General features: G+C 40.2%; 2 protein-coding genes across 2 annotated transcripts; both read left to right on the forward strand.

Moving 5' to 3' along the window:
• Nucleotides 1-16,723: 16,723 nt before the first annotated feature.
• LOC127191028 (olfactory receptor 6N1-like) lies at nucleotides 16,724-17,668 on the forward strand. Its single transcript, XM_051148264.1, has one exon. It carries the CDS (start codon nucleotides 16,724-16,726, stop codon nucleotides 17,666-17,668), a length of 945 nt encoding a protein of 314 aa, XP_051004221.1.
• Nucleotides 17,669-25,525: 7,857 nt separating this feature from the next.
• On the forward strand, nucleotides 25,526-26,456 carry LOC127191149 (olfactory receptor 6N2-like). The gene is given in 2 exon segments (XM_051148365.1): nucleotides 25,526-26,019; nucleotides 26,021-26,456. Coding segments are annotated over 2 exon segments (930 nt in total).
• The last annotated feature ends 209 nt before the right edge of the window (nucleotides 26,457-26,665 follow it).

Here is a 26,665-nt window from a genome sequence, read left to right on the forward strand (position 1 = left end):
CTCTCTCTCTTCCTGCCTGGGATCAACACAAGCCCAGAAACTCCTCATTGTCAGAAGTACCAAATTTGTTAAGTATCCTCACCAAACAGGAGGTTATGATGCAGCAAGTACTATTTCTATGTCTGTTTCTGTCTTTGTATGATAATCTCTATCTATCATGTCCAACCTCTGCATAGGTCTGATAGATTAATTCTCAGTGATAAGTGGGAGAGATGGTCAGAAGTTCAAGATCTGACCCTAATATTGATCGAAGGAATAAAACAAGAACAGAAAGCTTGTACTTTCACCAAAGAAGTGTTGGATGAAGCTGAGTTCTGGGGTATGGGTGATTGGCACATGGCTGCAGCCACTTCAGGACAGAGAGGGTCATCTGGCTCCTCAGAACCCTTGGTCTTTTTCACTTTTGTCCTTTTTAAATCATACTTTTCTTTTCTGAAAGTATATCCATTGCCCTGTTAAAGAGTCCCAGTATCAAAGGAGCAAAGCATGTCTTCATTATTAGGTAGTAGATTTATTATGCCTGAATATGTTGGGAAATTGAATAATACCCACCCTCTGTCCAGGTCTAAAATAAAATTTCAAATAGCCATAAAATATGTGCATACATGGCTTAATCAAATAAAAGGTGAAGAAAAGTTATTTGCACAATTTTTCTATGATTACCTCTATGGCAGTCATAGAGGTCATAATTGAACTTGAATTAGAAAACTAGATTTGTGTAAATATGGAGCAACCACTGCTCTACCTGATTTTCAAGTCCATGGTGTCTCTAGTAGGAATGAACACATATTAATGCCACAAGATCACTTATCATGAGTTTCAATAAAGCTTGAAGATAGCCTGAAAAATGAGTGAGTATTTAATGAACAGGGTAGGAGAAAAAGGAATCGCCTTTGCCTCTGTGGACTGCCAGCCAGTTGCTGTTCCTCAATCAATCTCACCTGAGCTATGGATGTTTCCTCTTCTTCAGATGCTAAAGTGTGGTGTGTAGTCGATATAGGTATGGCAAAGACTGCTTCTTGCTTCTTCCCCCCCCCCAGTGGGGTTTTTCCTTTTACTAGAATGGGTACAATTTTCATCACAACAAATGAATTAACAAAATCCCACAAAACTATCTAGTTTTCCTGCCATCTCCTCTCTGCTGCATTCATATCAATGCTTCTTCTAGTAGCTTATCACAGGGACACAACACCAAAGGCACAGCCTTTGATGTCATCTCCTGCCAGTCAATGGTTTCTTTACTGGTCCTTTATTAAAAAGAGAAAAACCTTCCCATTCTTGAAATCCATGTAGCCCCTGCCAGGGTTTTCTCATTACTATACTCCTACCAGTCTCTTAAAAATCCAAGTTTTTATCACATTGATAGATTGATCATGTTTTGTGTATGATACACCCAAATCATAGAAACCAGTGAAAGGAAATCTGACATAAAGTTGTGAAATGGCATATGGAATTTGTGGATTTTTACACTTTAAAATCTGTTTACCCAACTCAATAAGTTTATGAAAGGCAGTGGAACTCATGACTTCTTAAGGCTATATTTTAGTAAATATTACCTTTTCTTTGTCAATAGAGAGGATAATTATGCTAGTTATCTTAGGAGAATAGATGAGATAATGATATAATTAAATATAAATCATAATTTTTATAATTTAGATTTGTTATTTTCTGACATCTATGTTATACCTGAAACCCCTGTCTTGGATCAACTTCAATTTTTTCCTTTAATATACACACAAAATATACTCCTTAAATTCTAAGCATCCACTGGAAAGGAACATCTTCAGTAATCAGCCCAAAGGACCAGTATGGACATAGTCATTCAAGTGTAAACTGGAGATATGACAGCTATGTGTGGACTTCAAGATTATAAAGACAGCAGGGATAATAAGACTGTGGCAGGGCACCATGGGGTTCTTTGTCCCATATTACCTTTTGGTTTCTCTTCTTTAAGAGTTTCAGCACGATTTTGAAGAGTTGGTATTTCTTCAAAAAACTTTATCAGCTTGCTCAGTCCAGCATCACTGGGAACTCATCTTCCATCATGTCAGAAATCTGAACCTTGGTATATTTCTCTTGAAGGTTTCTCTCCAGTCTTAAATCTCTGGCCATTAATGACTTTAAAAAGCTAAACTGATTACTACTGATGAACTGGAATCCATGCAGCAAAATGATTTTATTGTATTCATTTACCATATTTCAAGTTGTTGCTGAGACTATAAGAGAAATTTGACATACACTGTTGTTCATGTATGCAGAAATTTCCAAAGACATGTGTATGTAAATGAATGAGCTATGTGAAAACATTGCACACATGTATGTTCATGAAAAGAGGGCAGAATGGTATCCATTTATATTGCATGAAATATTGGGTAAGAATTGCTGTATTAGGCAAAACTGTAAAATATTTTCCCTATTAATGATGCTAGTTTAGTTGGGTCAAGGGTAGTTGTGATGAAAAGATGGCTGTAGATATGCCACTGTGGTAAAGCTTAGGAGTATTGCCTTGTGGCTTCTCTTCTCTTCCCTTTATGTGCCTGGAATGTTCCCTTGTGGTCTGTCTGTTAGATCCGGACTCTTTATACCTGCTACAGATATATCAGTTACTTTTCCTGTCTTTATGACAAGACTATCTGATGGAAACAACATATTGGAAGAGTGTTTATTTTGCCTTACAGCCTAACCGTGAGGGAATCTTAGTGCCTGTGACCCTGTCTGTAACCACATAGCCTGTTAAATTACTGTATATAAGGTTGAATAAGATTCTTTAAGTTAGAACCCAGGTGGCTATAATCCTCTAGACCTGACTGCTGGTTCCCAAGGGTTGAAATACATGAGCCAGGGAGAGCATTTCACTTTCAAACCGAACACTGAGTAATGTGACCAACGAGTGAAACAGGCTGCAGTGACTTACAGGATACATAAGTAACTTTGGTTACAGCTCTGTGTTCGATGTCCTCTTCTTTTTAGCTCTTTCATAACATGTGTAAGTGATATTATCATTTTCCTGGCATAGGACACTATGTTTTCAGTTCTTGGTGCTCCACATCATTGCCCCTTTACAGAACATCTCCCCACTCTCTCAGGCAGAATCAAAATGTTTATTGACTGAGAGAGTTCCAGCAACTACTCCGTCTTCCTCCCTCAGCACTCAGTATCTTTAAACTAATAAGTTTAGAGAGGCACAGATCTGTGGCCAATCTGGGCAACATAATTAGGCTCAGAAGCAAAGGAATCTCTATAGAATGGAGGGGATGGTTTGTAAAAAAAAGTACATCTGACAATGAATTGACATTGTAAATACATGAAACACAAAATGAAAGAACAAAAAGAAAGAAACCGCATAAGCAATGCCATATGAAACTGGGCTAAAAAACTAAATAATAAAATGTGAGCTGTCCTTAACAATAGGGCTGTGTGTGTAGTCATGGTGGGTAACCAATGACAATGACAACAGTCTGTGTTGGTTTGGAGGCTTCTGGTCCTCCTTGGTCAATATCTTGTAGGGAGGAAATCCCTACTTCGTACTATGATGTTCATTTAATAACCCATGTCTTCTGGGAGTGACATTGTCCAACCACACAGGGTAATTCTGTTCAAAGTATTTTTTTTTTACATTGTATTTTGAGATCATCTTACTAATTAGTGGGTTCCCATGTGCTTTTTCATAGCCCTTAGTTTTGGTTAGCCTACCTATTGCCTACTCCTCTCCGTTCTCATGTAAGTCTTATTTTGTTTCACATGTATCCTGCTATAGCTCTCATATTTTCTTAGTTGAATTGTAAAACAGCACATTTCCATATAGCTTTTAATTTACGCTGCCATGCTAAAATCAGATCATCCATAATTGTAACACAGACTAAGGTAGAAATATTTTGGCTCTACCACTTACTGAGGAACTGTTAGTAGATGGTAGATGCTGAGAGAAGGGAAATCATCCTTCCTGAAAGATGTGTAGGAATCCCACACTCTGGTGGATGGCAGTACTCCCAGTCACACGTAGTCAGCAGTAATCGGACGTGGTGGCTTATCTTACAGACACATAAATAAAAGGAGATATGAAGTTGGGAGGGGCATGTGTTGGGGGAAGGTACACCAGAGTTCGAGTAACTATGAAGTAAGTTTGATGAAATGTCACTGCACACCTGTATGAAATTCTTAGGAATAAAGAAAAAACTCAACTACATATACACCTCTTTAAAAAGTTGTTTGTCTAATCATCAGAGAAAGTTAAGTAAAAGTCATAGTGACGCATAATTTCACCCTAGTTATAAGGTCTATCATTGAGCAGATGAGAAATAAGTTCTGATAAGGATTCAGAGGAATAGGAACTGCACTTTTATATTTATTGCATTACTATTTAAAACAACTGAAATAAATAAAGAATAAAGGTAAATGTCTTTCATTGGATCTGGGAATAAAGAAAGTGAGTAGCCAGGTACCATAGCACATGGCTATAACTCCAGTATGGGAGAAGTGGAGACAGGGGGATCAGGAGTGCAATGCCATGCTTAGTTATGAGACTTTGTCTCAAGAGTGAAAGCAAACATAAAAACACATGGTAAGTAGACATTAAAAAGCCAGGGAGATGGATAAGTTGGTAAAGGCCCACTCTGTGCAAGCATATGGCCTGCATTTAGGTCCCTGGAACTTTTAGAATGCTAGGTGCAATAGTGTACACTGGTAATCCCAGCTCTCCTACAGTGAGAAAGATGGTGGAGATAGGAGAATTGCCTGGAAGTCTGTGGGTCACCTATCCTGGAGTACAAAGCATATGAGCAGAAACAGTAAAAGAGACTCTTTTTCAAAGTAGAAGTCAAGAAACTCTCCCCAAAGTCCTGTGATTGCCACATGTGTGCTGTGATATGTACATACCTGCACTCACACTCCCCTAAACAAACCAAGTATTCATTAGGCATTAAAAGCAAGAAACTCCTGTCATCTGAAGCAACACGAATGAAACTAGAGATAAATACGTTCAGTGAAACATGGCAGAGACTGAAAGACAAACACTGCAATTTCAGCTATTTCCAGATATAAACTCTGCAGAAGAACAGAATGGAATAGTGGTCATTAGAGACAGGGCAGAGCTCATTAAGGGGCATCAAAACATAGAGTGCAAGTCTCACCCTGGTTCTTATTTAGCAAAATAGGGCAACTAGTGTATGGAGCAGTGTATGATTAGTTCAACAAAAACAATAGACCAAATAGACCAAAACAAAGCAAGAACATAATTATGATACTAAAAATTTAAGTGCATTAGTGCATTAGAAAATAAAATATGAAATTGCCAACACATACAATTATTGATTGTTGAAGGCATAGAGATGCTTGTTACCAAGACTAGAATAATACACACACACACACATACACACACACACATACACACATACACTGTGTATTGATTTTATAATGTGCTGTATAAAGGTACACAAGTTAGAAATATTAATAAATCATTTTAAAAAATAAAAAATATCCAGGACTTAGAAGTCTGGGATTGGAAGAAATCTCAGAGGTTGAGGCCATCCTGGTCTACATAGTGAGTTCTAAGCCAACCAATCCAATGTCACACGGAGAGACCTTGTCAAAAGATAAAATTAAAGACAAAAATAATAGACCAAAACAAAGCAAGAACATAATTATGAGAATAAAAAATTTAAGTACATTAGAAAAAAATCCTTTCATATTTCTAACAAAATACCACTTGATGGTTTTTAAATGTTGGAAAAGTTCGATGCTAAAAGAGGAATTTAAAGAAACCAAAATTCCCTATTAGTGCAGTTCCAGACCCTTCAAGAGATTATCATAAAAACCCGAAGGCTTGTTGTTAACATCAGAAGATTTCAACTCAAGAAAAGTGAAAACACATTAATTATATAATTGCCAATTTATAACAGAATTTAGTTTTATAACTATATTATTTCCATTATATTAAATAGTTACATGTAGTAAAGGACAGGTAGTTATCTACATTGAAAACGGGCATGGTGGTGATGTCTGTGGTTCAGGCATCAAAAAGCAGAGGCAAAAGGGCTCTCAATTTGAGGCTGGCCTTAGCTACGTGCCAAATTCCAGACAAACCTGGCTTGGATGGTGAGATTATTTTTCAAACAACAATATGATTAACAACTAATAATATTATAAATTTAAACAACTAAGGAATCGATTGGTCATGACTATAGTTTGAAATTTATGCATATCTCAATTAGTGAAAAGTTAGACAAAACACCGTTAAAAACTTTAAAAACTGAGTCATAAGTTTCATGTAATACTTTGGAAATTCTGAAGCCAACATTAAAGCCCCTACATAGTCCTAACCATAACACTTGACTACAGATTCTATAATGAGGTAACGTATCCCAAAGGATAAGTACGGATGTGACTAATCTCTTTCCTATGAATTTGCCCTGTTAGAGTTCACTCCCAACGTGGAATGGAGAGTATGACAAACATGGTCTCTAACATCTGATACAGAAGACCTAAACATAAAAATGCGAAAACATTCTGTATTTAAATAACCGTATTCACAAAACTGGGGCATTTTCTCCTACAGGCTAGTGAGAGCTCTCATGTTTTGTATAAATCTTAGTTTTGTGTATTCACAAAATGATACTATGTTCACGTTGAATTTTGGTTTTCATTTACCATCATTTACCTTTTTTTTTTTTTTTAACTCTGTCTTGTCTTTTACCCAGTCATTCACCACAAACGCCTTGCTTTGCATGTGTCATCTAAGGAAGATCCTGGCTCACCAGTTTTAAACACTGACTCATGAAAAGTTATATTTAGAAACTTTATTTCACCTGCCACAGTCAGAACATGTTTGTTTGGGTTCAGTCTTCTGTAGCAGAGGAATAAACATGTAATTCTTTTTTTTTTTTTTTCACCTGCCATTTTCTTAGTGAAACCAGCTACAGCAGGTTCACTGCTGTGGCTGCAGCTAGCACCAGCCCTGGTGCCCCCCACCCTCCAACGCAGAGGTCGTATACTTAGGAAACAGATAGAACTAACCTCCCTGGGAATTCCTGCAGTGACGTACAGATCCTGAGGCCTTTAGCAACACAAGAAGTAGCTTCTTCGTTTTGAGTGGGCAGATAAAGGAATAAATGAGAAACTGACCAGAAGGAAGTAAGGAAAGACACTTTGGGGGCTGTTTCTTCTCTTGAGCAGCACTGCCTCCCTAGAGAGAGGAGTGCGGAGGCAGCCAGGTCTCCTCCCAGTCTTGTTCATAGCTTTCAGTTTCCCTGCCTAACGAAACCTAACTCCATACTTCCCATAAGCACTGTGGTTACTGTGGCAAAAAACAACAACCACATCTTAGTCAAGCTCACATTCTTTTATTATGAGTCTCACTAGATCAAGAAAGTCCCAACCTTATGTGGCTTTGGCGGCAAACAGATGGACACTGGCCACTAGAAAGCAAGACTTGTGTGTACATGGTGCACCAATATCAAGGTGTTAAAACTAGCTGACCGGGCTGGAGAGATGGCTCAGTGGTTAAGAGCACTGTCTGCTCTTCTAGAGGTCCTGAGTTCAATTCCCAGCAACCACATGGTGGCTCACAACAATCTGTGATGAGATCTGATGCTCCCTTCTGGTGTGCAGGTGTACATGCAAGCAGAACACTGTATATGTAATAAGTAAATCTTAAAATAAAAAAAAAACAACTAGCTGACAAAGGCTCTGCTCTAGCCTCAACTTAGAACGGAGTCATGGACAGCTAAAATGGAGTTTTCATTGTAGGAGAGCAGTCAAGGCCTAGGACATAGTCTAGATTAACCAGGGTCTTACAAACTCCAGCCATTCAGAAGCCAGAGACTTGTGGTCCTGGGGTTTCAGATTGGAGGTTTCTGCCTCTGGCCTTTAACCACCAACTGCCAGCCGGGTACTTGGAAGTTTTTCCTCAACAGCTTCTGGAAGCATCAGGTAAAAGACAGAAGCAAGAAGATAGTGCCATTGTGACCCTGGGACCTTGAGAGTAGGTGGTGTCACAGCCCTTTGGCTAAGGTGCTGTAACTCTTAGCCCTTAAGGATTGACAGCACTGTGGAATGTAGCTGATTGTCAAGAGTTGGGAGCATCTCCTTCTTTATTTCTGACCCCTTATTTCAGCCCCACATGCTCTCTGGACTTCCTCACCTGTTCTTCCATCACCACCACCACTACCGCCACCCCACCTCCACCACTCTTTTTTGATCACTGTCCCCTTACCTTTCTTGGTGTTACCAGCTGGGCTTACTCTACTAGTAAAACACAAAAGGCCAGGAAAAAAACATGTGAAAGAAGCCTTTAGCAATACTGTGATAGGGTGGATTAAACCAGGAAAGGGTTTTCCACAAGCTCTCCAAGTGAGCGGATTGCCTGCTCACACAGACAGAAGAGCATGCACAGCAGTCAGGACACATCTCTGAGCAGCTGCAGGGCTGCCTTTGAATCAATCCAGGCCCGGTACGTTAAAGCAAGGGAGAAACTTCACTTCCCTAGGGACAGCAGTTTCCCTGTGCAAATGAAGAGTTGTGTTTGCTGGTAGACACAAGCCTTTTGTTGGACCATGAGGAAAGAAGCTCTCTTCAGGTTAAGTTTCAACTAATTATCATTGTAGAAAGGTAAACATGTAGACAAAAGACAATAACAAATATTATCAAGCATCACATGGACTTGGTGGAAGTAGAGGAACAGGAAAAAAACCAGGACTTTTTTTCAGGCAATGTGTTCCACATGAAACTACAGTGGTAGATGTGTGCATTGCATCTTTGTCCCAAACCCCAAAATGTACAACAACGAGAAGAACACCTCTAGTGAAAATAATGGGTTTGGGCTAATAAAGATATATAAATATTAATGACATGTTCATTGAGTAAAGGGAAATGTCTCACTGTGGTGGGAAATTCTAATAGTGAAAGAGATGGTACATGCATTGAGGCAAAGGACATATGGAAAGTATAAATTGGATACCATTCATTCATTTAAAATCATCTATCTATCATCTATCTATCATCTGTGTGTGTGTGTGTGTGTGTGTGTGTGTGTGTGTGTGTGTGTGTTGCATGCATGCCCCAGTATTTATTCATGTGCAGGACAGAGGACATCTACTTTTTATTGAATCAACATATTTAACTCAGGCAATCGGGTCTGTGAGTAAATGTTTTTTATTCACCTGAGTCAGCTCTCTAGCTGACACCATTTTCTATGAACCCCAAATTCCTACAAACAATAAAGATAAATACACAAAAAAATAGCATTACGTAATTTAAAGTTAACTTTTTTTTTTTTTTTTTTTTTTTGGTTGCAGTAAAACCTGTAAAAGAGCTTTTTTGAGACACCAAGACCTTGTGTGATTTCCTGTGTGTTCTGTATTTTAGTAGTGTGAGGATGGGGCCTTAGTAGTAGCTGAACTCATTTTCCATCCGAAACTTTAAGCAGTCATTTTCTATGTTGGGATCCTCCCCAGAACTCATCAAGGCAGTATTGCATTTACTGAAGCATCACAGCTGGGCTTCTTTCAAGAAGGGAAGCTCATCCTCGTCTGCAGGCCCTGGCCAAACTGCAGTTCGTATACCTGAAAAGAGATGGATCCCCGACAAGATGAATCTGAATCCAGTCATGAGTCACAAGTATCCTTGACATCTCAGAGGCCTGGCCTCTGTTGTAGTTTGATGAGTTCTAAAGGTAACTATGAGTGCCCAGAACTGAAAACCTCCAGGGTTTTCGTCTTTGCTGAACTTACCTTTAGCCCAATTCCTCTAAGATTTAGGAACCTTCTGTTGTGTTCAGAATTAGACTTGGTTATGCTGCTGAGAAAAGAGAAGTCAACAAAGTTAGGTTTTATCCTGCAGCAGCTTAGGTATGTTCACGTAAGTTATTTTACAAAGCCATCCCATTGGTCTTACTCTGGAATGCTACTTTCAGTTTGCAAATGAGGCCAAAATGAGCTGTTGTAAGTTTTGAGAAATGCTTCTAAATTGAAGTGTGGGATTAGAATTAAAGCCTGGGGATTTTGACTGAATATTCTGATATTACTCACTTGTGCATTTTACTGGATAGGAGCACCCAAGAATCATAATAAACACATATGTGTGCAGACAAGTAGGAACGTAAAGATAGGCAATCATTGAAACCCATTTTGGGGGACAAAAGGTGAGCTTTCTTTTCAAAAAAGCGACAGCTTATAACACGTTCTAAAAGACCAGTAAAGAACACCAAAAATAGCTTAATTTGTTTGCATTTACATGGTACACCCCACTTCTCTCTGCGTGTGTGTGTGTGTGTGTGTGTGTGTGTGTGTGTGTGTATGTGTGTGTGTGTGATCAAGAGTCAACCTACTGGCCTTGATTTGACACTTTTGTTGCTGATGCCCTGATACTAGGATGGAATTATTTTTGTCATAATTATTTTATACTCCATATCGTTTACCATAGCCTAGTATTAGAGTTCAAAACATCAGAAGAGTCATGGAGTTCAATCACTTTCATGTATTGAAAGGTTGAGACCAGGGAAGGACTGTGGCTCATTTTATGCTGGAGTTAGCTAGTGGCAAAGTCTGGATTTAAACTCTGGACTGGCAGTCAGTCTAAGCCACCTTATTACTGACCATGGATTCAAGAAACAAATGTATAATTAATGGAACAATGGAACATCTCTGTCAGGGCCTGGGGAAAGGGCTCCTCCTACAAAGACTTAACCTAAAGCACCTTCTTTGACATCTTGGCCTGTGTTCCCATGATCTTAATTAGGACTAATTGAAGGAAGCAAAAAGAAACACCAGGGCCTCCCCAAAGCTTCCTACTACGCAACTCCCACACTGGTGGTCTCTGAAGAGAAAATGCTGATAATTACTGAAGTTGAGGCTCTGTGTCATAATTGGACACAGGCTTCCTCCTGGGAACCACTCCCTCGATCCAACCCCTGGCTTCCTCAGCTCAATTAAACAACTCATTTGTTTTCTCATTAGGAAACTTGTTAGAGTTTCACTCTGTTCCCCTGAGTTGCTCTGAAGAAAAGTTTTGTGGAAGGACTTCTGAAGCTGCTTGAGGTCTGCCTCTCCTACTTCCCTGTGAGACACATGCTCCAACAGGAAATGTTACATCAGTAGTCAGCAGTGGGGTCAAAGTTCACTGTCTTGAAAACAGGACACAGAAACAAATGGTTGGTCTAGCTAAAGATGGGGATGGTCAAGGCAGCTGATTGAACACTGGCTTTAAACACTCAGCTCAAACACTTCCAGGCTATTGAATGTTTGAGCACTCAACATGCTATTGAGTGTTGAGTGTTTGAGCAGAGAGGCGACTGCATTCTGACCTCTCGATGTCTAAAATTTCTATCGTCTCTGCACGTTGTTTTGTTGCTCACAAAATACCTTTCTTTTAGTGGCACTTCACTGAAACAAGACAGGGCACGGCACATGAACATCATTCTTCCTTTTTCAAACAGATGCTGGAGGCTCCAGCGACTTCCTGTTTTGGACTGTACTAGCAGGACTTTCAATTAAGATTTGATGAAATGATACTTATAACTGTCCATTTTTAAGTCCGTTTAGGCCAGCTATCAGGAGTTTAACCAGATTTATGTATTTATAACCATCAACTCTGCAGTTGGAGAATTATCTCCATTACTATGGGATAGAAGCCATATCATTTGTACTGTTTTCAGGGAAGGGCCTGGGTCCACCAGGGCACAGAGCCATAGAAAGACCCCATAATTATAAGATTAAAGGGAAAATGGTGCTGCTTGTGGTAAAGGCCTGGTTACAAGAGCGAGAAAAGAACATCCTGGACAAAGAGCACAGAGAAGGGAAGACAGGGCATGAGTTTAGTAATCAGGAACATTCCAGAGAGAAGAGCAAACATAAGAGTTAAGTGTGGTACTTAAAGATTCAGTTGATGTCATTCAGTTGATGGATTCAGATGATGTCAGGACCCATCAATTTATCCATCCTCTGACCATTACCACTTATATGAAGTTTCAGTCGACAGTATTGCCTAGGCTTGAAGCCACATCCTGAAGTTTTAGTTTTGCTGACTATTTCCACTGTGACAGGGGATTGTGTTTCTTTTCAGAATATGTCCTGTTGGTTCAGCCATTGCTGCACAGACCTAGTAAGATGCAGACCCATCTGTCTTAAATCAAACTGAAGTGAAACTCCCCAGAAAATACTAACTTATTAAACTTTTAAAATAGAAGAATGAACAGCTAACATATGAAGAAACATATAAAAATTATAAATACAAAGTAAAACCATATGAGAATAGAAAGTAGAAGTTGAGCTTAAAAATTTGTTCCTTCCTCATGCCACCCGGGTTCCTCACCACAGAAAATACTAACTTATTAAACTTTTAAAATAGAAGAATGAACAGCTAACATATGAAGAAAACATATAAAAATTATAAATACAAAGTAAAACCATATGAGAATAGAAAGTAGAAGTTGAGCTTAAAAATTTGTTCCTTCCTCATGCCACCCGGGTTCCTCACCACGTTCTTCCCTGAGATGACTTGCTTTGGCTGTCTCACCTTTCTGATGAGTGAACTTAGAACATGGTGGGGATAGATGGTTCTAAAAGATACACAGCTCCTTAGATAGAACTTGGCAGAGACAGACCACTCTGTGAGTCTTGAATACTCTTTCTAAAATTAATTTTATGTATGTCAATAATCATTTGAATTTCTGTGTTATACAAGTAGATGGCCACTTTAAAATTTTTATTTCATTTTATTTATTTACTTATTTGTGTATGTGTGTGTTTGTGTGCATGTGTGTATGTGTGTGTGAATTTGTGCACACTTGGAAGCGCATGTTACTTGCACATGTGCATCTGAGTACATGTGGAAATCAAAGAACAACATACAGGTGAGTCTTGGAGAGAGGATTCAGGCGTTCAGGCTTAGAATCAGTCCCACCTTGCTAGCCCAGTATCCTGTTTGACATTCCTTTACTCATTCCTTCTAAGAAAAGACCATGACAATTATTTAAAGTAAATATAGAAGAAGTAATTCTGAACTTCATACAAAGAGACACACATTCATGTTTAGATGCATTTTGGCAAGTTCTATTGTGGCATTCTCGTCTTCTCTCTCTCTCTCTCCCTCTCTCCCTCTCTGCAAAACAGTGTTGGGAATGGATGACTTTTTAAATCATTTTGAGTTTAAGGTTTGGGTCTGTGATGGCAACACTATTCTGAACTGAGGACCTTAAGTGCACTAGGTGCATTTAGAGAACTCTACCTCTGAGTTCTCTTTCCAGCCCAGATCTGCTTTAAAAACAAAACATCTGATGTAGGCCCCAATGGGTAGTTTCTGACTGTGCCAAAGGGAGGGAAATATGCCTACATATATCCAGGTTTTTCTTCCTTTTAATGAGCCTCTTATGAAATACATTTCCTTATCCTTAAAACATAATAATGAACTCCAACTTCCGTAAAGATAAAAAGAAATGAACTATGCAAAATAGCTGACCTTGGTCAGGGCACTTAAGAAAGTTCCTAACTGGTAACAGATCTCTCTTCCTCCAGACACAAGACAGATAGCTCTTAGACATCATTTTCTATGGTTTGATCACTATCTGTAATAGATTTCCCTCTTAATGTCCTTGAAATTTTCACTTACCCCTCCTGCTTTCTGTCTTTCCCACTTGGGAAATGAGAACAGAAGCTAAAGTTGAGAGAATTCGTGTGTCAAAGGATTTTATACATGGAAATCACATGGGAAAGTACGTATCTATACTAGAAAGACACTACTTACAGTATTTTACATATAAATTCCAGAATGCAGATTCCTGCCTAGTTTATACAGATCTCACATTCATGATGAGCAGGTCAGTCAAAGTGATACTAATACAAGTCAGTCTTTGCCTTTACATGAAGGGTTTCAGTGAAACCCTGGTGCATCCTTGTTATTCTTCTTACCTATGTGACATGGGTACCATAACTTGGTTTTTGCCTTACTCTTTGTGTTCCTAATTGCAATTAGCTCAACCTGTCTTTATTGAGAAGTAGTTGTGAGAATAACAAAACACTACCCAAGCACCACACTTCTTACTGGTACCTAAAAGAAGTGCTGCCCATCTCTTGGATCAAATGAATTCATCTCTATGGTGTCTACTTGGTGAGAGGCCAAAGAGGATAAAGTCTTAGTATGGAGTGTTCAGCCATCACCCAACAACACAAGGAAACAAGCACTTATTTACGATTACTAGAGCAGGACACAATGTCATCACACTAACATGAATTGTTATAGTGAAAGAAAATGTTCCAATAGATGACATACATATATTATTTTTTAATAATCACAGTAATCCATAGGAGATAATACTGGTGAGTGTTTCTCCAACTTTCAAACCTAGTTTTCTCCTTCCTGTGCTTTGATGCACACCATATTCATGGAAAGAAATTTTAATTGTGTTTTTTACAACTCTCCAATGTTTTCTTTCTTTTTTATTAATTTATTCATATTACATCTCAATTGTTAGCCCATCCCTTGTATCCTCCTATTCCTCCCTCCCTCCCGCTTCCCCCCTCATCTCCTCCCTCCAATGTTTTCTTAAGTGAAAGCAAACTAAGGTATTTCTATGTATTCTCGAAGATGTTTCCATACCGTTTCAAGAAGTGCATTCTCATTTTGATAAGAAGCTCTGTGGTATCTTCTGGTTGTTTTTGTTTAACCAGTTCTCTAATGGGTAACTCTTGAGTTACTTCTAGTCTTTTATAGTTATAAATAAGACTAAAAAGAAGCACATTTATATGTGTGTGTACATATTCACATATGCATACATATGCAAGATGAACTAGAAAGAAGAGAATCTGGTCTTTGTGAAAATGAGTATGTAGTTTGCATAAGTATTGATAGCTTCCATTCAAAATATGCTATTTTATATTCCTGTTCAATTGCCACCTTCCCAATCACATATGTCTGTCAGCTTCTAGGTATTTGTCAAAGTACAAAAGAAAAAAGAAAAAAATATCACAAAATATCACACTGCCATTTCAAGTTGAGCACATCTTATTTTGGGTTGGGTTGATATCTTTTCATGTGCTTACTTATCCTTGTTTTTTTTTTGTTGTTGTTGTTTTAAGTCTCTAAAGTTTATGTCTCACATTTGAAATTAAACTTGTTGAGGAAAGAAATACTGTTCTCCATACCATGTTTTCCCTAGTACAAAGTATGGAAACAGAAAGCAGTTCACATATATTTGATGAATGAGTACAGACTCAGATGGTGCTTGTCACAACCTATTATTATTATACATATTATATCTCTTTGAACTTTGGTTCACCTTTTTTCCCTAGGAGATAATACTGTGAACAAATATGCTGATAAAAAGAATATCTAGATAATAATTAATTTCATGTAAAATTATTTTTAGCAATTGTTAATCTCTCCCTTTGAAATTCCTTTCCACAGTATTAGTATTGACTAATCGTCTCTTACTGAAGTTAATGTCACGACGTAGGAATCAGCCCTGGTTGCGAGACGAAGAGAGCTTGTCTGAGGAATGGATCTGGTGTGTTTCACTCCTCGCTGTGCAACTTCTTGCTCCAGAGGGATTCCGATTGAAGCTTATTTCACTCACAGCTCCAGGGAACACCCAACAAGGAGCCTCTGGGAAAGCAGAATTTCTAGAATCATTGCACATAAATAGGTAGAGAGAAATTACTCTGAAGAGGACTAGAGGTTCTAAGCCTTCAAACGGTCAGGGTACTAAAGATCATCAGAAGAGAATTAGACAAGAGCTTTGACTTTGACCTTTCCCAGTGGGTGCTCTCAGAGTATGGGAGGAAAACTCAGGCACCATTGATGCCCCCCAAAACTCAATCAATTCCCAATAACATAGGGAGATCTGAACTTCTAAGGGTTTCAGGAGCCACCTGCCTAATCTTTTTCTTCTTCTTCATTTTACGCAAGAGGAAGTGGATTAAGCAAAAAAGTCTCCCAGTCCAGAGTGTACAGGCTGGGTGTGTCTGAGCAAGGACATGAAGCCAGCTCCTGGCAGCTACAAAATCCCTTTCCTACCTGCTGATTCTGACTCATCTTTTGTTCATTGGAAATTCATGTTACCTGTCTCTTATGAAGATCAACTTTTTGAAGGTATGGGATGAGTGTGTAGTGAATAATTAGATGACATGGGCCTGATAGAGTTTAGGAGTTATTCATTGAGTATCTGCACCCACCATTTTCATGCCGAAACCACCTTATCCTTCCCTACCAGAAGAGTCGATGAAGGGTAAGACAACTTCCTGAATGATGTCACTGCAACTGCCTTCAGACAGCAACCCTTCCTTTTCAACAGGCCATATGTCTGGTTATTTTATTATTGTAAATTATATGTGTAGAGTCATCAATAAAGTAACAGGTCCTAGGAGAGATTACAGTTGAAAAATAAGCTTCCCCTCCTCATTTATTTATAGTGGGATAGGGGATAACTGAGTTGCTGGACTCTCAAGTACTCAGCACCAAAACATACACGAGGGGAAACCAGGTTTAGAAGTCTTTATTTCTTGTTCCAGCCCAGACACCTACTCATGTTCTGTCATACAACCAATCATTTCACCTTGATGGGAACGGTGGAGGTTGAAGTTCCACTATCACAACATAAGAGATTTAATTAGACAATGGTCAAGCTCAGCCATGTGCTCACAGTTGCTGTTCTTGGCTACAGGGATATTTCACGAAGAGATGGAGGACCCTGAAGTAGTTCACCATGCATCTTAACTCCTCTGCCTCCCTGGGAATCATGGATCATGTTAACTACACCTGGACCCAGATTTTCACCCTTGTTGGTTTCACTGCCACTGGCACCCTTCGATCTCTGGCCTTTCTGGGGAGCCTGTGCATCTATCTCCTCACACTTGCAGGGAACTTGTTCATCATTGTCTTGGTTCAGGCAGATTCAGGGCTGTCCACACCCATGTATTTCTTTATCAGTGTCCTCTCCTTCCTGGAACTCTGGTACGTCAGCACCACGGTGCCCACCTTGTTACAAACTTTGCTCCATGGCTGTTCACCCATCCCATCAGCTGCATGCTTTGTCCAGCTGTATGTCTTCCACTCTTTGGGCATGACTGAGTGCTACCTCTTAGGTGTCATGGCTCTGGACCGCTACCTTGCTATCTGTCGCCCACTGCACTACCATGCACTCATGAGCAGACAAGTACAGATAAAGTTAGCTGTGGGAACATGGGTGGCTGGATTCTCAGCTGCCCTGGTGCCTGCCGGTCTCACTGCCAGTTTACCCTATTGTTTGAAAGAGGTGGCCCATTACTTTTGTGACCTGGCACCACTAATGCGGTTGGCATGTGTGGACACAAGCTGGCATGCTCAGATTCATGGGGCAGTGATTGGTGTGGCCACTGGATGCAATTTTGTCCTCATCCTGGGACTCTATGGGGGTATTCTGACAGCGGTCCTGAAACTGCCTTCAGCTGCCAGTCGTGCCAAAGCCTTCTCCACCTGTTCCTCCCACATGACAGTAGTGGCACTGTTCTATGCTTCTGCTTTTACTGTATATGTTGGCTCACCCCAGAGCAGACCTGAGGGCACTGACAAGCTTATTGCTTTAGTGTATGCTCTCCTGACTCCATTCCTCAACCCCATTATCTATTCTCTTCGCAACAAAGAGGTGAGGGAGGCTGTGAAAAGGGTCAGTGACAAGATTAGGACTTTGTTGAGGGACACTTAATTACCTCTTTTGGCATTACCTACATTCTGGGTAAGTGCAAGAAACAACTGGCTTGTTAATCATTTTGCAGAATCAGAATAAATGCCAGTAAGATTACCACTCAGTTTAGTGCTTGCTATGCTGCACAGACTCCTAGACCAATCAGAGGAGGAGCAGATAGAGGGAAAGGAGTTTTTTTCTGAATCCTATCCAATATACTGATGAAGAAATGCCTCGGCAGTTTAAAAACCAGGATAGAGAAAATATTTTAATTGAATTTATGACTTTGATTTTCTTTGCGGGGGGGGGGGGGGAGTGGGACATATATAAGGATGAGAAAAATATAAGATGCTTACCTAGTCTCTATCAAAGTTTTTGTTCTATCATTCGTATTACCAGACCATCAGATTCACAAATCTCTAGTGTAGGGCATGATGCAAGCAGGCATTGCTATGGTGAAATAAAAGGACCACCCAAAGCAATCAGCAACCTCTATTTCAATGCAGAGAGTTTAAAATGTAGAAAACAAAGGTGAGAGGAACAATCCAATGACAGCAGGTGTAAAGTTTCATGCAGAGCAGACAGCTCCCAGCTGGTAGAATCTGTTAATCTTCAATCATTTTGCCAAAACTGGCTCAGGATGGCATAACTCTCAGAGAGAGAGTGGCTGAAGTCCAACTGCTCACATAGTCTCTTTGGGGACAAAAGTCGTAGAGCTGAGTATGCTGTCTGAGCTCTCTTTTAGTATCATGGATATTTTTATTAAATTTTTATTTTTTACATATTCATTTATATTATTACACACATATACAATAAACTAATTACAGCAAGAAGAACCATGACACAATCAGCAATTATATAAATGTTACATTCTTAGTGTTTTGGCTATTTGTATTTGGCAGCCTTGAAGAAAACATTTTTCCTATCTTGGTGCGTCTAAAATTCTGAATGTGAATCAATATTTGTCGTATCTTGTGTATCATGGATTTTTAAAAGAATGAATTTGAAGCCATACTTCACCGGAGGAACAGGAAAGCAAAATCACAGGCTTCCCTCAAAAGGTGTGTAAGTACCCAAGAGAGAGGGAAAGGTCACACAAATCCGCAGTGTCAGGCCTCACCCTCTGATCAGTGTGTGACAAGGCTGTTCTCTTTAGCTCTACACTCTGGAGATTTGTGAATTTTCATCCACAAGATAACCACTTAGGGATGGTCTGGTAATTCAAAGGACAAACCTAAAACCTTGGCAGAGCCTGGGTACTTGGAGAATGTCTTTCACTTTTCTCATTCTTATATATGCCTCACTATAAAAATAAAAGCAAATATCTTTTTTAATTCTCCCACATCAGAATCTGTGATCATTGCTGTTGTGTACTCACAGGTGTGTGTGAGAGGGGGAGGGGCGGAGAGAGAGACAGAGACAGAGAGAGAGAGACAGAGAGACAGAGAGAGACAGAGAGAGAAAGAGAGAGAGAGAGAGAGAGAGAGAGAGAGAGAGAGAGGGAGACAGAGAGAGACAGAGACAGTGACAGTGACAGAGACAGAGACAGAGACAGAGGTTATGGCATATGAGTTGAGTTGAGCCTGTATTCCAGCTTGACTCAATGTATACTACATATACCAGGCAGGCCTTAAACTCACAACAGTAGCTTTAGCCTACAGGGAGCTAGGACAACAGCTTTACAAATATGTCTCACCTGAAATACACTTTAAAACCTTCATATCCATTACTGGAATTGCCATCAAGAACCTGATTAGACCCAGACGTCATCCAGATGTCTAGCTGACCTTGACAGGGCCACCTCCCCCTCACCTGTGTGTGTGAAAGCTGAGTGCCTGGCAGGGATGGTGCTTACATTCCTTTCCTCTGAGGAAGTTTTGATTCTAGGACTGCAACACTTTCAAAGGCACGTTCTGAGGTCAGCTCCAGGTCCAGTAGAACGTGTTCTGAATATCCCAAAACAAAGAAAATGTATTGGTCAAATTCCCTGTTCTGTTTGTTTGTTTGCTTGCTTACTCTTTCCTACTTACTGAGAGAAAATCTGCTTTCTGACTTCACTTTGTCTTAAAGTATATGTAACAGAGCAATCTAAAATTTCAGTGAATAATAATGTTCAATAAACAAAATAACTCTAGCACCTCACAGTGATAATTAGAAAAGAGGTTAAAGATTTCCTGCTTGGGTTCAAACCTTAATTCTATTATTTACTTGGTTTCTGACATTAGGCAATGCATTTAAAATCTCCGTGCCTCATTTTTCCTAATCTATAAAGTTGGTACAGCAATAGGACCTTACTAACTACATAAATGTTGATTATCACCCAACATTTCCCATGTGCATTTCTGCAAAAGGGATTTATTTATTTGAGAATGCTTAGCTTTGCACATATCATACATCTGAGGCGTTGTTACACAAGATGCTTGAGTCATTACACTGACACATCTCCTTCTCAGCTAAGTGCCCAAAGTCCTCCTTACATAACTGGGAATTCATGCATGACCATTAACCCTTCGCTGTTTCTTTCCATGCTGGCTACCATATTCCATTCTGCAGGTTATTTAGGGATGGGGACTCTCATCCTTTCTCTCCTCATGAATCTAACTTCACATAGGGACTGATTGTGAGTTCACAGACATGGTTTCCTGCATCGTCAGCACTAAAGAACTGCTGGGAGTTGTTTTTCCTGGCAGTGTCTTACTTCAAATGTCAATTCTCCGGGCCTCCATTTCCATGGGTTCCATGCTCTATGGTAGGGTAGGTGTGCTTCCGTATCTTCTATGGAGCTACGATTAGTCATACACAGCTGAGGAGACAATGAATACCGCACCCCTGATTTCTATTCATTTGTATCTGAAGAACGAATGAATCGGTGAATCAATAAACAGATCTTTAAGAATTACATAAGCATGGCAGACATTATATTACTATAGTGCCCATGGGGGGGGGACTATATATTATAAACTCAATAGGGGGGAAGGGGCTTTCACAAATCCATTCATAACTCCAAACTTCCTTTGTCTCCCATTGTACAATTGTTTTATCTCCTGACCTCCTTGGCTCTTTCCCTTTATAACATACAGTTGATGTTGCTCTTACACGGTGCTGTTCAAAGTAGACAAACAGCATCTATACACTTGGAGTATAAAGTTACTGGATCTTCATCCCTCTGCATGCCCCTGGCATGGGTAGATAGTACCTCAGGGCAATTGGAGTCTCTCAGGCCGTGTTGGAGTCTCTCTGGCAGAAAGTGGTTGTATTCTTCCTACAGACAGAATCACATTTTCTAAGTGTCTAACGTGACGTATGAAGCTAAATACCCATGCTACCTCTTGACTACTTTCCCCATGATGGGATCTGAGTAATGTCTCTACTAGAACAGACAGTAAGAAGAGGTCAGGACGAAAAATAAACGCATCCCTCACACTCCAATAGGAGTAAGCTCAGCATCCCACCAAGTAGGCTATTTGTACTTTGTCTAGGGTTACCCTAGGGAGCAAGGAATTCATAAGCACTATGGACACTGAATACAAATCTGCTCAGCTATGCTGTAGAACGACCTATGACCACAAGACATCATTTTCATACTTATCAAGTACATTTTAGCTGTACTGCATACCGTTTTGGAACTTTTAGGGAATGATCTTAAAATAACATGTTATTGATAAATGTAACATGATAAAATGTTTAGATGAATAGAAGCCTACAAGCACTCATAAACTCATTGTTTTCCTCATCTTTCTTAGCTGATTGAAAGTTTTCTACTACTTATTTTAATTTACTTTACCCCCTACCCCATGTCCTCTCAGATCTACCCCACTTCCCTATCCCACCTAACTTTGTATCCTTATTCTCTCTCTCTCTCTCTCTCTCTCTCTCTCTCTCTCTCTCTCTCTCTCTCTCTCTCTCTCTCAATTCAAATGTTCTATTTGTGTTGCCCATATATCCTTAGGTATGTGGCCTTCTAGCACAGTTTGGTGGACCTATGAGGGCTTGCACCCTTAAAGAAAACAGATTCTCCCACTCCCTGCTATCGATTACCAATACCTCCTCATTAGGGTCAGACTTCATGTTCATCTCCCCTCTCCATGCTGGGATTTGGTCTGGCTTGATACTACGCAAGCCTTACGCATGTTGTCATAACTGATGTGAGTTCATCTGTATATCCACCCTATGATGTCCAGAAAACCGTTTGTAGATGCTTATCCCCCATCTCTGGCTCTCACAACCTTTCTTCTCACTCTTCTCTAGTGTCCATAATCTTACAAAGTATTCACTTATTCACTTCTAATTTCTCATAGGTATGTAATTTTTTTTCAGAATTTACTAATGATATTATGTGCTGTCTTACTTTAAAAAAAATTAGATAGATAATTTAAAAAGCCATCCTTTGCTCCAGATTACGATTTGATGGTATTTAGTCCTCTTGTTGGGGACTGTAAAGGTACAGTATTGTGTTGAAGGACTGCAGGAAGTATCTATTCCAGCGAATAGGCAGGTATTTCAGGGGAAGTAGGCTATAGCACCTGGCCATCCTGAAGCTCTATTAGCATTCAGAAACAATGTATATGTTATATTTTGTCCCCAGTGCTAAGCATTCCACAGGAAGCTTTTCAATTTCAGAGATTCATGATATTTTATCCACTTAATGTGATCTGTTTCTTAAGATAATGCCTTAGTCCTTTCTCTTGAGGTTAATTTAGCAACTAGTAAGTTTTCCCATGTCTTTTGTTTTGACGCTAATCAAAAATAATACCTTTAGATCAATGGATAAATCAAACTTTTCACACTCAGTGGGTAAATGCAGTTATCCTATAATTTTTCTGGACACCAGATCTATGTAAATTCACACTCAGAGGCAGTACTCAGCTGAGATCAAAGTTAAGATACTGACATGAGATGTTTTGAAGAAACAGATATCTTGTGAAAAAGTAAATTTGTCTCATTAAGATAACCAGAGATGGCCAACCAATGACTGGCCCAACTTGAGACCCACCCCATAAGAGAGAGCTAACCACTGTCACTATTAATGATATTCTACTATGCTTGCAGACAGGAGCCTATTACAACTTTCTTCTGAGAGGCTTCATCCAGCAGCTGATGGAAACAGATACAGAGACCCACAGCCAAATGATAGGCTAAGCTCTGGAAGTTTTGTGGAAGAGTGGAAGAAAGATGGGAACCAGATTGGTCAAGGACACCACAAAAAGACCTAGAGTCAACTAACCTGGGTCCCTGGGGGCTCACAGAGAATGAAGCAGCAACCAAAGACCATGCATGGGCTGGACCGAGACTCCCTGCACATAAGTAGCGGATGTGCACCATGGTCATTATGTGGGTCCGCTAACAATGGGAGTAAAGGCTGTCTGTGGCTCTGTTACGTGCCTTTGGATCCCTTCCCCCTAGGTGGGATGCCCTGTCTGGCCTCAGTGGAAGAGGATGTGCTTAGTCCTGCTGCAACTTGAGGTTCTAGGGTGGGTTTGGTACCCCTTTGGGGCCTCCCTTTCGCTGAGAAGAAGGAGAGGGGAGAATGGGAAAAGCAGAGCATGAGGGTGGAACTGACAGGAGGGGGGGTGGTCTGGGATCAGGCTGTAAAGTGGTTAAATAAATAAATAAACAAATAAATGAAAAACAAAGGAAATGGAGAGTTAACATGGTGGTGGAGTGGGTTGAGTACTGGTAGTAATACTGTTGATGGGGATGTACAGTTCTGCACTTAGAATAGTGTTTTAGGAGCGCTGGAGAGATTGCTCAGCTGCTCTTACAGAGGAGCTGAGTAACTCCCAAAACCCATCTCTGGCTGCTTACAGCTGCCTATAACACCAGTTCAAGAGGATCTGATGCCCTCCTCTGGCCTTTGTCAACAACTGCATGTGTGCACATATAAACAAATAATTAACAATATACATAAATCAATACTTTTAAAAGTAAAATAAAACCAGAATAGTATTTTAAATAGCTGGTAAGCAGTTATTGGAACAATGAACTTATTGTGGTCACTGAAGTATGGTAAAGGGTACAAGGAATGAAGGTTCAGCCTAAAATAAATGCCCCCCCCCTTAACCAGGCAAGGTGGCATGCACCTTAATCCCAGCACTTGGGCGGGGCGGGAGGTAGAGGCTGGTGGATCTCTGTGAGTTCAAGGTCAGTTTGGTCTACAAAGCAAGTCCAGGACAGGCAGGATTACAAGAGAAACCCTATCCTGCAAAACCAAAAACAACCAAACCAAACAAAAACAACAAACAATAAAAAGACCACCACCAACAACAACTAAATAAATAAATGCAAATATTGATGACAAATCTTCTGGCAAATGGAATTTTAAAGGGACAATCCACACTCCCCAAGCTGTTATTCTCCATGTGTGAATGAAGATATGAGACTTGGATTGTTTCTTTAAAGACATGTTACATGGTCATTGCAAAATAGACAATATCCCTCAGATTTGATTTCAGAGCTCCAAAGTGAAAAATGCAGAGGCAGGTTGCTTGACTGACTTCTCTGAGCCATACTTCTTCTCCCAGAGGGATCCACACTGGGAGGGTAGTCATAGCAACTCCAGGGAACACTTATTAAGGGGATTGGTGGGAGCTGCACTTCCAGGAGCATACACTACAAATAAGGAACTGTCTTGGGGTAGCAGTGAAATCCAGAAGGATCAGACAAGTTCTACTGTAACCAAAAAGTGAGGTAATGGTCAGAAGTGGCACAGGCGAGGTAAGGGTAGCTGAAGAAGAGAAGTAGGGGACAGCTTTGACCTTTCCCAAATGATTTCCATTGGAGTATTGGTGTGACACTCTGCAGATATTAACGCAGACGTTCCATTAGTAACCCAACACACACCAGTCAATGACTAGACTAACAACTTCATGAACATCTAGTTTAAACTTCTTCATTGAAAGAACTGCAACCAAAGAGGAAACAGTGGTTCAGACCGCGATTCACTTTGAGTTGATAGTAAAAAAAAAAAAAAAAAAAAAAAAAAAAATTAGAAATTCAATTCCTGAAAAAAAAAAAAGCATGACTTGTACTGTGTTGGCACCTCTTGATGCATCTCACGAGGGCTTTGCTTCATTCTTCTCCCTTCTGCCTATCCCCTGCAGTATTCTCAAGTCAGTCCCTCATTAGGATACTTTCAGAAAAAAACATCCTTTCAGCTCTTGGATTATTCATCTTGTCCCAGCATTCTTAGCTTTGAGACGTGCTCCCAAGATAGCCTTGTTTTGTTTCTTGGTCACCTTTTCATTGCTTCCTCTTTCAACCTTTGATGAGAACCTAGTTAAGTTCCAGGAGACTCCCCCAACAGGACTTAGCTGTTTAAGAAAGTAAGTCTCGTTTTCATACCATATCTTGGTTGTTGAATCCAGTATATAATAAGAGTCATTATTTCAAAATATCATAGGAACCTTTTCCTAAGAATGGTAGGATGAAGAAGAAAATTTTCCTCTCTCTCTCTGTCTCTCTCTCTCTCTGTCTCTCTCTCTCTCTCTCTGTCTCTCTCTCTATCTATCTGTCTATCTCTCTATCTCTGTGTGTATATGTGTGTCGTTGTAGTAGTAGTAGTTGTTGTTGTTGTTGTTGTTGTTGCTGTTGAAATGAGAAGATACTAGGCCTGAGACTCTACTGCCATAGTGCACAAATGTTGGTCTGTGAATTAAGGAACCAGAGCTCTATGTTGCCACTGTCAGCAACAGATATTGAGCACATCATTTCTGAATTCTAGTACTCAATTCCTCTTTCATAGCCTGGAGGGGATGGATTGGATAGATCATAAACCATTTCTTGGCATGCGTGTTATTTTCTTTGGGCTCTGGAAAAAAAATCTCAAGAGATAAAAAACAAAAGCTACTTATTTGCCTTTATCTCTCGTTCCCAGGAATCATGGATCATGTTAACTACACCTGGACCCAGACTTTCACCCTTGCTGGTTTCACTGCCACTGGTACTCTGCAACATCTTGCAGTTTTGGGGAGCCTGTGCATCTATCTCCTCACACTTGCAGGGAACTTGTTCATCATTGTCTTGGTTCAGGCAGATTCAGGGCTGTCCACACCCATGTATTTCTTTATCAGTGTCCTCTCCTTCCTGGAACTCTGGTACGTCAGCACCACGGTGCCCACCTTGCTACATACTCTGCTCCATGGCCGTTCACCCATCCCATCGGCTGCATGCTTTGTCCAGCTGTATGTCTTCCACTCTTTGGGCATGACTGAGTGCTACCTCTTAGGTGTCATGGCTCTGGACCGCTACCTTGCTATCTGTCGCCCACTGCACTACCATGTACTCATGAGCAGACAGATACAGATAAAGTTAGTTGTGGGTACATGGGTGGCTGGATTCTCAGCTGCCCTGGTGCCTGCCGGTCTCACTGCTAGTTTGCTTGAAAGAGGTGGCCCATTACTTTTGTGACCTGGCACCTGTAATGGAGTTGGCATGTGTGGACACGAGCTGGCATGCTCGGGTTTATATTGCCGTGATTGGTGTGATCAATACCTGCAACCTTGTTTTCATCCTGGGGCTGTATGGAGGTATTGTGAAAGCTGTGTTAAAGCTGCCTTCAGCTGCCAGTCGCGCCAAAGCCTTCTCCACATGTTCCTCCCATATCACTGTAGTAACACTGTTCTTTGGCTCTGCTTTCATTGTCTATGTAGGGCCACCGGAGATTCGAGCTGAGGGTAGAGACAAGCTAATTGCCTTGGCATACACTCTCCTCACTCCTTTCCTCAACCCTATTATTTATACTCTTCGCAATAAAGAAGTGAAGGAGGCTGTGAAGAGGGTAGCACAGAGGATTAAGGCCGTACTGGATTGACTCTGCGGTCCTATAAATTTATAATCCACCCATTTGAAAACTGCAAGATTACATATGTAAATCATGAACTAATTACTTTAATAATGTATGAAATATTCAACTAATTGCATTGAAAAATGCTGAAGGAGAAAGATATTCCCTGAATTTACTAATATGGGAGTGGATGAGGACACATATTTAAAGAAATAAACAGCCTCCCCCCGCAAATG

This window comes from Acomys russatus, chromosome 6 (genome assembly GCF_903995435.1).
Source record: "Acomys russatus chromosome 6, mAcoRus1.1, whole genome shotgun sequence".
Lineage (NCBI taxonomy): Eukaryota > Metazoa > Chordata > Mammalia > Rodentia > Muridae > Acomys > Acomys russatus.

What these genes read in the sequence shown, in the direction of transcription:
- LOC127191028 (XM_051148264.1), top strand. Translation starts at nt 16,724, where the DNA reads ATGGATCATGTTAACTACACCTGGACCCAGATTTTCACCCTTGTTGGT.